The sequence below is a fragment of the Corvus kubaryi genome, unplaced genomic scaffold (genome assembly GCF_017639235.1).
Source record: "Corvus kubaryi isolate FWS band 111438036 unplaced genomic scaffold, C.kubaryi_AGA036_p1.0 133, whole genome shotgun sequence".
NCBI classification, from domain to species: Eukaryota; Metazoa; Chordata; class Aves; order Passeriformes; family Corvidae; genus Corvus; species Corvus kubaryi.
In genome coordinates this window covers 37,288,126-37,302,344 of record NW_024580667.1, presented here as the reverse complement: position 1 = coordinate 37,302,344, position 14,219 = coordinate 37,288,126, and the positions used below count along the sequence as shown (strand labels likewise).

General features: G+C 38.8%; 1 protein-coding gene across 1 annotated transcript in view; it reads left to right on the top strand.

Moving 5' to 3' along the window:
• The window catches only part of GPC6 (glypican 6), a 751,944-nt gene that overhangs the window by 401,365 nt on the left and 336,360 nt on the right, over window positions 1-14,219 (top strand). The window contains exon 3 of the mRNA XM_042034994.1: window positions 8,950-9,341. Within this exon, the coding sequence (XP_041890928.1) occupies window positions 8,950-9,341 (392 nt within the window). The remainder of the gene's footprint in view (window positions 1-8,949; window positions 9,342-14,219) is intronic.

Sequence of the window (14,219 nt, the reverse complement as noted above, 5' to 3'; positions counted from 1 at the left end):
GGGAGGAAGAAAACAAAGACACTATGCTAAAAGAGGTGAGAAGCCCTCTTCAATCCCATGCATGCCTAAACCCAGGCTGAGATTTCTGCCTCCGAAGCCCAGTGTCACTGCTGTCAAATTGTGGCTGATCACCCCATTATAGATAAAAGTCTGTGAAGGTTTCAGTGTTTTCCTCTGGCCAGCCAGAGCCTCCTTCCTGACAAATGACTCCTGCCCACAGTCAGTTCAAGTTGTCTGCTCTGAGAACAGATATGAAGGCACACAGTGACTTCAGGGCCACATTCCTCCCCAGCACAACACCTGTGACCTCTGAACAGCACAGTGATAGTGATAGCAAATACTGCCTCTGGTTTCAGACCTGCTTGTCAAAAAATTGCCTCCGTTTTTTTTTTTTCCCCGGACAGAAAATATAAATTATCCTGACTTAAATTTTATCTAGACTGTACCAAGGCCATTTGTTGTTAATTTTCCCCCATGTCTTCTGGTCCACTGTACACTTCCCTGTATTAAGAGTCAACAAACTTTTAATATATTTAGAAGATGGTTGTAGATTGTAGGCATGGCAAGGAATTTTCATACAAAATGTTAGATGGTAAATCTCTTTAACTATTGAACTGGATATTTAATAGTCTCTAGTGATGCGTAGCGAAAAATGTTACAGTCTCTATATTTTAAAACAATTGTTGCACTGAGTCCCATAGTTTATATATTGTTAATATTTTCATGAAAGCTTTAAATGTTTTTCAGAAGAAACTGTGGTGACTCATGAATCTTTCATGAGGTGTTATACATTTTTATGAACATACAATGTAAAATTCATCATTCTGAAATTCACAGATATCCATGAAGTGCTACATGTCTCTCTTTGGTCATGGATATTCATGACAATACTACTTCTGTAAGCATTTAAATGCCCGTTCATAAATACTCTAGAATGTAACCTTCTGATGCCATGTAACATTTTGCTTACGTTTTATGAGTACTTCGCTTGGGCATTTTCCACTTGATAATGAAACTAGAACCTTCAGGGATAGTTATTGGTGTATATATAAATTCTGTGTAAAACTATCTCATCGCTTTGTTTTTTTCCTAGCATTTTCTTTCTTCGTTATTACTCTAACTTTAATGAATTCTTTGAGGGCATCTTGGGAATTTCAGGTTTCATATTTATAGCCAAGGATATATTCTTGGTATAAAGTACCACATGCAACAGAATCGAGATTCTAGAGTGCAGTAAAGACTTCAAAAAGTATATGCTAATGTCTAATATTCCTCATGTGAAAGTTATGTGTTTCAGCTAGTTGCAGGAGTGTCTGTATAGAATCATTGGCAGGATCAAGTCTCCCTTTCATACATACTCAGGTGTTGGCAAATGACCTTTTGCAATGCAAAGACAGTAGATTTGGCATTTGAAGGTTGCACCTGCATCCCCTGAAGTTGTTGATAATCTTCTTATTGATTTCAGCATTGCAGAATAAAGTCTTATAAGCCTTTATCAATGCACGTAATCAGCTTTGAGTAGATGACAGATCCTTTAACTCTGTTTTAATGTTCATTTGTACAATAGCTTTTTTGTGCTTTGACATTGAATAATGCCTTAAATTCTTTGTCAGATTAGGTTCCCATTCTGATAATGGCATTTGATGCATAAAAAGCAGCATAGCTTTTTTTTCTGTTTTCCTGTACCAGATCTACCTTGTCCAACCCAGCCCATCACAGATGTGTTTTTGTTCCTTCCCCATCCTCATGTCCCTCATTTTAGATTAGGACAGTCCTGTTTGCATTGTCTCCATGCTCCACAGTGGGGAGTGGTTAAGGATGAAGCCTCAGTGGTTTCGTCTTCTCCTGGGTCTCGTTCCTTTCTTGCAATATCCTGGCCCATAAGTCATGGACTCTGGACAGGAGTCAGGGAGAGGATCACAGTGAATTATCTGCTGTTACCAAGTCTTGCAGTAGTCTGAGAAATTGAGGGATTAAAGAAGGAAGAGACTCTCATCTTTACTCACAACCTTTGAGACTGCACTGGCTTCTAAAAAATTTAGTAGCATCCAAAAGATTTTTTAATATCATGATATTTACAGGTCTGGGACAGTCCAGAAAGCTATCAATATCCATTAACAGCTAGATAATTTCACACATAGGTGATTTTACCCAAGACATAACTAGAGGATGTAAATCACCTATTCCAAAATTTGCAGTTATAGGGCACATTTAATTATCAGACTTGTATTTCTTGGCTTTAAATGCAATGTATATATATTCAAAGTGAGTTAAAAAAGGAGAGCAGTTTTCAGCAAATCTCATCACACTGCAGCTTTTGTTTTTCCTAATGGGAGATGAAATTTGTTTCCCGGATGTGACTGTTGAGTGTTTTTAAAGGTCAAAGCTATAAGGGAATTTTAAAATTAGTTATTCAGGCTGACTAAAAAGTAATACCAGTGCATTGGTAGCCTTATGCAAGCAATTTGTTTGCTCTTGAATATAAAACAAATGTAATGTCAAAACTAGGGGAGAAAAATCATCTGCTGTAAATATTCTCCTACAGCAACTTTTTTCTCAATCAGGGAGTTAAATTGAGTTCTTTTTGTTTTGTAAGGTTAGGTACTGTTAGAAGAAAGTCTCTGGAAACCCAAAACAGTTGGAAAATGAAAAGGCATAAAACCCACAGAGGTCAATTTCACTTGAATTTCCTTGAGATAAATCACAACTTTCACTAATTGATGCCATTGTGGAATATCTTTAAAGAAAGAAAAAAGAAAAGAAAAAAGCTTTTGCAAGCATCCAGCAAAAAAGATGAAGATTTAACCAAAATATTTTTGTTCCATTAATGACTTCCTGAACAAAGAAAGACAGACAGAAATAGGATGCAGGAAAAGGCTGACATTGATATTTGTAATGAATGCAAGTGTCTGTATATATAGAACCCCCAAAGAACCTTTCTGTCAAAAAGCATACTCCTTTTAAATGAATTCTAATATTCTTCTTACCATCAGCCTTACTAGGACTGGGAAGTTCAAGGATGTGCAATACAGTTAGGTACACAAAGTCTACATGGGGTGTAGATATATGCAGATATTCACAGTAAATGATAGATCATGGTAGAGTGGTAGAGAATAGTAGAATTTCTATATCTAAATCCTTAAAGCTCTTGGAAAAGCAATGCCTCCACAAGGAGAGCAAGGCTATAGTGGGGAACTGCCGGTAGGTTTTGGGCGTTACTAGTCAATGATAGATGAAATCAGTATGTCACCCTGAGCAGTGTTTTATATAAAGACTGATGTAAAATCAGACATATATCGCTGTCCAGAACCTCTGAAGAGCTCTGTGCAGCTGAGCTGGTTTTTTCTCTGCCAACAGTGAGACTGCTTGATAATTAAATGAAATTTTCTTTTTGTCTTTTTGGTCTTAGAGCTCATGAATATATTTTTGGTTTTGGGAATTAGGCAACAAACTGTTTCTAGCTTTGCATCTTGTCCTACAGTTAGACATTGCTTTTGCTTAAATTACAGAGGAAAAGGAAATGCAAGGGAACTTATCAGGCTTATCATAGAATATTCACTCCAACATGATACAGATTTGTGTCTATAAAAATTGCCTCTAGATATCTGTGCATATATTTTGTTAAAAGCAATTACCACATCATGTCATGCTGCAATATTATCCCTAATCTTGATCCACTGACTTACAGTGACAACTAGTTATCACTTTGGAATTAGACCAGCTCCCATGCTGAATTGCATTATGACACTTGTTTACCTCTGTCAAACTAGAGTGAGAATGTCAACTTGCAGTTGGCAAAGCAGTGTGAGAGTAACCAGACATTATTTTTAATCTGAGAGCTGTTCCTACCCTTCAGTAAGAAACTCTAGCAATTCTGTCCTTTCCCTTTGTGACTGAGTTGTCTTATCATAGCCATAACATTTTAAAACAATTGAGACTTCATTTGCAGAGACTGTTACTATCTGTCTTGCATCCTAAATTCACAAATAATGTTTAAAAATGAAAACTAGCTAAAGTGTGATCCATGGACTGGAAACCCACCATTTAAGCTCATATAGAGCATGTAATGGCTTGCAACAGCAATCTTCTCTCCATCTTTTCAGTATCTCAGTGTGCCTTAGACCTTATTCTTTTCAACTACCTCATAGAAGTGAATGAGCATCCTGAGACCCTCTGGTTAACAAATGAAATCTGTGTAAAAACGTGCTGGCAACAAAAGACATATCCAGGACATATACTGTCATATGAATGAATCACCACTTAAAATTAGGAAAAATTATTTCCAGCATTAACACTGCTCATGACAACCTATTTTGGCAGCAAAAAAAAAAATCACAAGATATATATTTTAAAATGCTGCATGGCTCTGTCTTATATAGATTCTCCTCTCCCACCCTAGTACTTGAGTGCCTTCCAGAAGCACTTTAAGCAACATGACTAATGTCTGTCTCATCTTCATTCTTTTACTTGAAGCTGAAAAATTACATTATTTTTCAAAAACTACCTGCAAGTTGATGAAATATCATCTTTGCGATGAACATAAAATCTTTACATTACTGTGAAGACCATGGAAAAATTCAGCCTTTGCAGAAGCACATACAGTGTCTACTGATGTAAGTGAACAAGTGCTCAGTTATGCCAGGACACAGTTTCTATATATAAGCATTGCAAAGCAGACTACCTTCTTGATATATGAGAGGTTTGCAGCCTAATAAGGCAAGCAGTCCTTCACAACAGCATTCATTTTGTTGGATGGGAGTTGATTGAGAAATTAGCACAACGTGAGAGATCTCTTTCTGCTTGGAACCAAAAAGGTATCCAATTTTGTAGCTGTTGATTTATTATTCTGATCCTGCATGGGGTTACTGATGCAGATAGCTCTCTTAACTAACTGTCTTTTGTGTCAAAATGTACAAAAGACTAACACTCTGTAGCAGGTTCGGTTTATAACCAGGCAGAAACACCAATTTAGTGTAGTGGTTTGGCCCAAAATACTCATTACTGTTTACCTTCTGTGAGATAAGAATTAGGAGAAAAGCAAAGCAGGCACAAAACTTGAAAGAATATTAAGAAGTTTATTAACAGACCTAAAAGAAGAAAGAGAGGAAAAAATAAAATCATACCACACCTTCAGAACACTTCTCCTCCCCCCCCCCACCTTTCTCTCTTCTCCCAGTGACAATGTAAAAAGACAACCCTTGAGATGTTCAGTCTGTTTACCACTTCCATAATAACCTTGTTCAGTCCATTTAGGAAGAGGAGTCTCTCTTGCCCGTGCTATGAAAACATCATAGTGAGACAGCCGCCCATGTTGGTTCTCTGCTCGCACATGAGTCCCTTCCCCCGACTTGCAGTTTGTGCCACAACTGCTTTCCAGGGTCCACTCTTGAATTACTGGGGTACAATTTTAAGGTTGAGCCATTCAGAAACAAAAGTTCTCTTCACCCATCTTTGGGAGCATTTCATCTCTAAGAACAGAGGCCCTTCTCCTTCCCTGGGAGCAAAGGGTCTTCCTCATCTTCATCTCTAGGACTATCTCTGGGAGCATCTCTAGGAACAGAGGTCTTCCCCTTTCCATGTGGAGCAAGACTCCCCATCGCTTCCATCTCTCCCCGTTCAAACTTCTCATCAAATTACAGCTGCTTCAGCATCTGCCTATCTCAGTGCAGGTGCTTTTGCTCACAAGTACAAGTTGAACGCTCCACCCCCCATGCCTTCATGAAATTACAACGGGTACTCTGATATATCATAGCTTTACAACAGAATTTCAGCTTTAAGCATCTCCTCATTCTCTTCCCTCAGGTTTTTAGCTCTTCACAGCACGACAAGGGTTAATCTCACCCAGGCCTTGCAGCTGGAATGTCGCTGTTGGTCACATGATCTTTGCTGGACAGCAGGGCAGCTTTCGGCTGAATCTTGGCTGCACTGGAGAGGGGGAGCCAGACTGCTCCGTCTGCGCATAGCAGGGCTGTGGGGGGGGGCCGCAGGTGGAACAGGTCCATGGCTCCAGGATGGCCGTGGCCCAGCCCAGCCTGGCCCGAGCAGGGCCTGGCCGGGCCCGCTGGCCCCCGCACGGGGCCCGCAGCCACCTGTGCCAGCGCCGGAAACGAGAGAGAGCTCTGCCCGGGGTTTGTCCAATCTTAAATGTGGACCACAGAGGTGGTCACAATTTCAGGTGGCTTAAAGAGTTGTCCATATTCAAACTAGCCAGTTGATAGGTTCTGTCAGGTCATAGAGGAGCTGTAAGAACCCCTTTGCAAGAACATCACTTCTGGGACTATGCTTTGCTAACCCATGACACACTCCAACTTTTTAATGGCATAATTTACCTTCAGCAGTAGCTCTCAAAGACTAGAGACCTATAAGAAGACTAAAAATTAAATAAATTTAATTTAAACTAAATAAATTAGCTTCCCTACTGAATTAGTATGTATGGTGTCACATTTGGACTAGCATGAAATTCAAGCTTGTAGAGTTACTGAAAATGTTTGTACCACAGTATAAAGCTTGTGACCAGCATGGACCACGTTGTGCTGGGTGCTGTGCAAGCAGAGAATAAATATCTACCTCTCCCTAAAAAGTTTGGTTGGCTTCCAACAAGCTGACTGTGAGACTGCTAAATAATACACCCGCACAAAGAAAGAGTAAGCTAATAATCTCAGACAAGAGGAGCTGTCAGCAAACTCAGTTAAGCTTTGCTGTGACTGAGTTATGCAATAGCATTATCTTTTAAGATAAACAGTGGGATTCCCAGTATAGCTATGGATTGTGAGGAGCCAGCATGTAAGTTGTTTATAGCAGCCTCCCAGCATATGTAGGCTAATGGGAAAGAAGTTGAGGAGCCTGGATTCACTGTTTTTGTGACTGTCTTTCCCAGTTGTCATTCAATTGCACTGGTCGGAAGGCCTGGCTCCAACCTTAAAACAAATTTTAATTTGAGCCCCTGGTTCTCTGCCATCTTTTTGCCTTGGAATTGTGTGATTAGATGTATTCAGCAGTGCAGTCAGTGTGCATTATTTCTAGAAGAAGAAATGTCAAATGTATAAAACAGTAATCGTGGTGATTTAGATGTCAAAGGTACCACCAGGTCAGGGTTAGCAATGAAAAACAGCTTTGTTTCACTTGTCTCTTAAACAGAAGCCTGTATGTTGTGGACATCAAATTATTCTATTTGGCATCAAAATTTTGATTGTGGGTGTGCTTTTGTTCCCTTTTTTTAAATTTCTTTTTTTTCCCCCCCTACATAAACTATTTGGCAAAAGCATATCCTTTTCCAAATATCATTTATTCCTTATGATAAGATGCAGTTTTAATGATAGTTTAAACATTGACATATTTATTAGATGGTATTTTCCCTTTAATAAATGCTTTGATGTAGCAAGTGTGTTTGCAATGTTCTGTTTATGTATTTTCAGAATAGCCCTTTTCCAGTTATCTGGGAGATCAAAGGCTGCAGCTCTGCACCACTTCTGCCAAAATTAAGAGATTCTTTTCTTACTGAGTCCTTGTAGACTGGCCCACAGTGTTCAACAGATTCTGCTTTCATCTGATCACAGTTGCAAATCCTTAAATTTAGTGTAGATTTTTTCACTTACTCTTAATTTCTGTCCTGTCTTTAGCATTGCAGTGCTTCTGCATTTTTATGAGTCACTCTAGCCATAGCAGGGCCCTATGTTAAGAGTATTCACATTATAGCATTAGCAAAGAGTGTAAGAAGTCAGCACATCCCTGCAGTTAACACACAGAGATGTGTCTATGGGCAATGACCACAAATTAAGAATCTTTTATTCTGGAGTTGGTGCGTGATAAATCCTGCTTCACTGCACATCATTTAATTGCAGCACATACATGTTTTGCCAAAGGTTCTGCCATCTCTGCCTTGCTGTCTGCAGTGCCTCATTTACAAGCCACAGCAGTTACAGGACTCGTTTCCAAAGGTGGTTTAGGAAGGTTGACAACAAGCCCTGTAGAAAGATGGGATCTTCTGAAAGCCAGGAGATACTATGCCCACTTAGGTCAGCTGGGTTTAAAGAACTGTTGTACATGCTCAGGGATTTTTTTGGGAAACCCTAAGCACCATATTGCAATTAAAAAATCTGAACAGAAGAGATGATTACATATTTCTACTGTATCCCATGGGCTCAGTTTCCAGTAAGAATAATTTCCACAAGCCAAAATTTAGAAATAGATTATGGTTTGGGCCTCAGTAGATAAAAGGCACAGAAGCAATAGTCTGAAATCCTTTCAAGAAAACCTTAATGCCTGCTCCTCCAAGATAAAAAACTCACACAGACTAGAATTAGTAGGATGGTTGTGACATGACTGATGGAGGGTTCTAACACAGTTCTTCAGTAGAGTAAATAAATATTGAAAACACTAGCGTTTTTTTAGTATTACCTAGACATGTGACACTTTTAAGAAGGATCCTTCTCATTTCCACTCAAGTCTCTTTCATATTCTCTTCAAGAATATTTGCAAATAGGTATTCAGATTTATTTCCATGGTTTTCCTCTACATTTTAAAAACTCCATCAAAATGGAACTTCTAAAATCATTAAATTTTCAGTTAAATCATCATATTAGTGACTTCACTCTTATCTTAGAAAATTTAGTCTACTGGCTGTGGAGGATATTGCAAGGGACAGAGATTGCTATGATCAAATAGTTCATGAAGAAGAACTGGAACTACTCTCACTGAAGTTCTTTTAAATGGGTTTTTCTGCTCAGTGTTATAGGTTCTACGTCTCTAAACCTTGCTGGGGAATTCAGTTTATACTCTATTTTTCTTTACTTCTAAATAATGCTATTTCCTATCCAAATGATGAATTTCACTAGTAAAGTGCTGTGATAACAACCTATTAGGACAAACTGTGATGAGTTAGGAATGCAGTAAGAAAACCCTTCGTACCTCACTATTATGGCTGTTAACACCTGCTTGTTTTCCCTGCAGAGTTTTTTCGAGAACTTCTGGAGAATGCAGAAAGATCCCTAAATGACATGTTTGTCCGGACGTATGGCATGCTGTACATGCAGAACTCGGAGGTGTTCCAGGATCTCTTCACAGAGCTGAAGCGTTATTACACAGGAGGCAATGTGAACTTGGAGGAAATGCTAAATGACTTCTGGGCTCGGCTGCTGGAGCGGATGTTCCAGCTTATAAACCCCCAGTACCATTTCAGTGAGGACTACCTGGAGTGTGTAAGCAAGTACACAGACCAGCTGAAGCCGTTTGGAGATGTTCCCAGGAAGCTGAAGGTTCAAGTGACTAGAGCATTCATTGCTGCACGGACCTTTGTTCAGGGGCTGACAGTAGGCAGAGAGGTTGCGAACAGAGTATCCAAGGTAATCTAAAATCAGGGTGGGGTTTCTTTAGATTGAATTTGTTCTAAACTTGCCAGACAATTGAAATCTGCCTGTGTGCTTTTTTTTTTTTTTTTTTTCAGTATAAGGCAGTGAGTTTGGTTGTTTTTTATGTCTACCAATATACCCACCCTAAGTTCATAAAGAGGGGCAACAGTTGTTTTCAGTTCCTTCTGGGGATATTAAGGCAATACTGACTGGAAAGCATTTCTCTGTGCTTAGGATATAATGAAATACCAACACACATCAATGTTATAGCATGGTAGTGATTGTCATTTGTAATTCAAAACTGGCTACATATATATAAGATGGGGATTAGATCAGAATTTAAATGTTTCAAGCAAATTTATTCTGTTGTTCATTAGGAAGGTACAGCCCTCACAGCATTCATTCATCATGCAGCTGGGTGATGGATTTTGTTAGAAATGTCTAGTCATGTTTCTGATGAGAAAATAGACAAACAGTGACACCTCTGGAGCTTGAGCTTTCCCAAAGGATGGTTTGACTCACATTTATTTTAGTTTTAATTATTTATCTATGCAAATATTTATGACAATTATAATCCTTGAGGGCTTCACATAATTAAGGAAAAAAAACATGCACAAAAATAACCCATCTGGGTACCACAAATGTGCTTGAATGACTTTCTCTTACACAGTATTTCAAAACTAGGTATATTTTTCTGAATTGATGTTCCAGCTAGATACTTGTTCTGTGATCTTGCTGTTTCACAGTCCTCGTAGTGTATTTGGACCTTGAATTCTGAAATTCTCTCATGAGATCCACTGTGAAATGCTCAAATACTCACTTTTGAACAATAAGTGCATGAATGGTTTTGGTGCTTGGCCCATTCAATACTCTCCCACATTTACAAGCCTAAGCCATTCCTCTGCCTCAAGAGGATTGTCTCATTTGCTGCATTTAAATCACGGTCAGAAGATGAGGTAGAGCTGATACATTGTACAGTACACCGCAATTCAAGCACTCAACAAGATGGGGCTTTTAAACTTTCTTAAGCTGCATTATGCGATATTTTGTGATTACAAATTGAGAAGCCATGGAGCCAGAGACGTAGGCAGGAAGGGAGAGCCTGATTTTATACCTAGGAGACTGCATGGGAGAAAAAGATCATTTTGCACTTAAAATTCAGTGGATGAGAACTTGCTGACTAAAAAGGATATGTGATCCTTTTTAGTCAGCTAGAACCAAAGTCTCTTCCTCCAAGTGCCTTCCTGGGCTTCAGGATTGCCTTTCTTTGATTTCTGGCACTGTCAGTTCTTGCAGTCTTTCTGAACGGTGGCAGGGCATCATCATGAAACCCCAGTCTGCCTAGTCTTAGCTGGGGGCAGATGCAACTGTTTAGCCTCCAACTTTGCAGAATGCATATATCTGCATCCCCAGATTCTCTCTGAAGAGCGATGGTGTCCCCGTGGGTCAGGTTTTAAGTCAAACTACAGAGCTCTGATGTCACTGTTGGCAGCAGGCATTAGACTGTAGAGAATAAGCTATGAAATTCATGTAATAGACGCATAATTTGTGAATCCCTCGCAGATTAAGGTCTGAATTGTCTGCTGAGATGTCACTTTCCCTGTATATGTACATGACTGTACAGAATGTGCAGGTGTCTTCTCTCTCACATATCCAGGAAATGTTTTCATCTCAGCCTCTGGGCTTTGGGTACATAAGCCCTTTCAAGAAAAGGGTTTATAACAAGATCACTGAATGATGCTATGATCCTATAATGAGAACTGCTAGCTCTGCAACCATGAAGTGGGTCTTTTTGTAGTGTCACTTGAAGATGATAACAATAGCTCAATAGTGCTTCTGTTTGGGTTTTTTTTTACTTTTAACATGAAAGAAACACTTGAAATCATCATTAAAAGGGCTCAGTGGATGGAGCAAGACACAATACAGATTGAGTGCTTTATAGACACATAGTGATACTCCATTAGGCTACATCTAGAGCGCTGTGTTCAGTTTTTGGCCCTTCCCATACAAGAAAGACACTGATAAACTGAAGCAGGTTCAGTGGAGGCTGCCATCATGATCTGGACTGGATTACTTGTTCTGTGAGGAGAACCTTTGGGACTGGGGCTTCTTCATCTGGGGAAGAGGCTACTTCAAGGGCATTTAGCAGTTGCTCCTGGTGCCTCTAGGGAGGTCATTAAAGAAATGCAGCAAAGCTCTTAACAGTGGGGCATGGTATGATATGATGGGTGTGAGTTGAAGCTTTTCCTCTTGTCCTATCATAGCAGGCCCTAATAAAAATCCTGTCCCCATCTTTCTTATAAACACCTTTTAAGTACAAGAAGGTTCCTAGTAAGATCTGCCCAGAGCTTCTCTTCTGCAGGCTGAACAACCCCAAATCCCTCAGCCATGTCTTTATAGGAGAGGTGTTCCAGCCCTCTGACCATTTTTGTGGCCCTCCTCTGTACCCAGTACAACAGGTCTGCGTCTTTCCAATGACACTGAGAATTCCAGAGCTGGATGTATTAATCTGGGTGGGGTCTTCTGAGAGCAGAGTACAGGTGACCTGCTGGTCACCTTTTTTTAGGATCATTATCCTATGATCCTATTAAAAAATTAATAAAATGAACATTTTCACTTAAATGTAGAATATGTTTTGATTGCATGACTATTAAAATCTCAGTGGCTGTATTCATACCCACAGCATATGATAAACAATTGCTGGCCTTAGGGACTTTTTGTTACACGGAGCCTGATGAGGCAGATACGAAGAACCCCAAGTGGCACCAAATATTCAAAATTGATAATTGTCCTGTGGAAAGGCTGTGATTACTCTGAGAATGAATATTTTCTTGTCATATCATAACTGTGGACTTTTTTGCTGGTTAATCTACTGTAGAAAATGACAAATCCATTTCTTTAAACATGATTTTAAAAGACTACAGCCATTTCTTAGAGTTAGCACATAACTGCAGCCAAGAAATGAGGCAGGTAAACATCTTTTGTTGCTGTTTTGAAAGTCATCCAAATTCAGCACAGATTTCTTTCTCATTGTACTCTAATATTAAGAGATTCTGTGATAAGGATGCTGCATCTGAGTAAGTCAAGAGAAATGAAAAAAGAGAGAAAATGAAAATAACTGTTGCAGTTCATTTACAGAATCCTTTGTCCATTGTCTACACTGGCTGGGAACAGAGGGAGATCTTCTACCTGCAACATCACAAGCTTAAAAGATTTTTTGCTTTCTATTTGTGGACCCATTATTTCACTGAACTGCCACTGACATAGAAAATGTTGAGCCTACACCTTAAAGACCATGAGAAAGAGAGTGACTAATGAGAAAGCTGGTAACAACATCTCCTTCGGGTCTTTACTGTCTCATCGTCTTCTGGACCATTTCTGTAGAGAAGTTGGTGGGTCACACACGCAGAAGGATTTATTCCCTCTCTAATGTCAGGGACATATCCTTTCTAAAGATCTCTCCTCAGAGAGGTTGTAATGTCTCAAAACAATGTAGTCAGTGTATTCCGTGCAAAGAAGCTACACTCCCTTTTTTTCGATGAAGTGTGCACTCAAGCGCACTCAAAGTAGGCAACACATATTGCAAATATTTTCCTCTTACAATAGGATTTTGCAATTTGCTTGTCAGTGAGATTATAATTTATTAAATTACATTTAGATAAATGGGGAGGGAGGGTGGTTAGGATATCTTATTTTTGTAATTTTTTTCTAATATTATATTTCAATTGTAAGCAGGCATAGTTGCTTCCATCTGCCTGAAGTTTTATTACGCTGTTTTAGTTGAACAGTATTTTCATGATCTCTAAGTCTAATTACAGTTTTTAATCTTCAGAGATTTTAAAATCTTTTTATTTCTCATTGTAATGCATTAAATTTGTCAGCGCTATGTTGCTATGCTGCTTAAATCTCCACTCAATGCAGTATATTTCCACTGGTTTGAATGGACCAGCTTGGTAAATTATATATATATTCTAGAAAGCTGTATAGGCATATGAGCAAAAAGTTATTATTTCTCGAAGTGAGATTATTAATTCTTAATTTAAACCAATTTATTCATTAATATAGAAGAATTCCTAAAATATCTCAAGTTGGAAGGGACCTGTAAAGATCATTGAATCCAACTCTCTGCTGCTCACAGCACAAACTAAAAATAAACCATGTGACCAAAAGCTTTATCCAGATGCTCCTTGAACTCTGACAGGCTTGGTTTCATGACCTCTTTCCTGGAGACACTGTTCCAGTTACCAGCCACCCTCTCAGTGAAGAACCTTTTCCTAAGGTCCAATCTGAACTTGCCCTGATGCAGCTTCAATATATAATATTCAATGTGCAACATCAGAACTGCCATTTTGGGTATGTCAAAAGTCTGTTTAGTTGATTTTACCTCAGTAGCAGTAGTTTAAAGGTCAGTATAGGAGCAGAGCTTCTCAACTAGTATACTTTCTTAAGCTATAGGTAGTAGATGTTTATGGACTTTTTGAACTACCGTTCCAGAAATAATTAATTAATTTTTCTACTACCTGTTTTTCCAGTACTTTGGTAGGTTCTAAAAACCTGGCGTTTCTGCTTTGCTACCATTTGGTTAAAAAAAAAAAAAGTTCTCTCCTTCCCTATTCCTCTGTAAAAATATAGCATATTAACATATTATTGTTACTAAATTTATTGGTTTTTATCAACTATTGTCCTAGATTAAATAAATAAATAAACTAAACAAAAGCAAAAAAACCAAGCCTTCTTGACAAGCTGTGATTTAGTATCTAATGTTAAGCTGGAGAAACCGCTGGAAATATTTCTGAAGTTGCTCCTAGCTGTGATTACCAGTAATGTGATAGAAAAGGCATATGCATACTTTTCATGTTCATCTTTTACTAT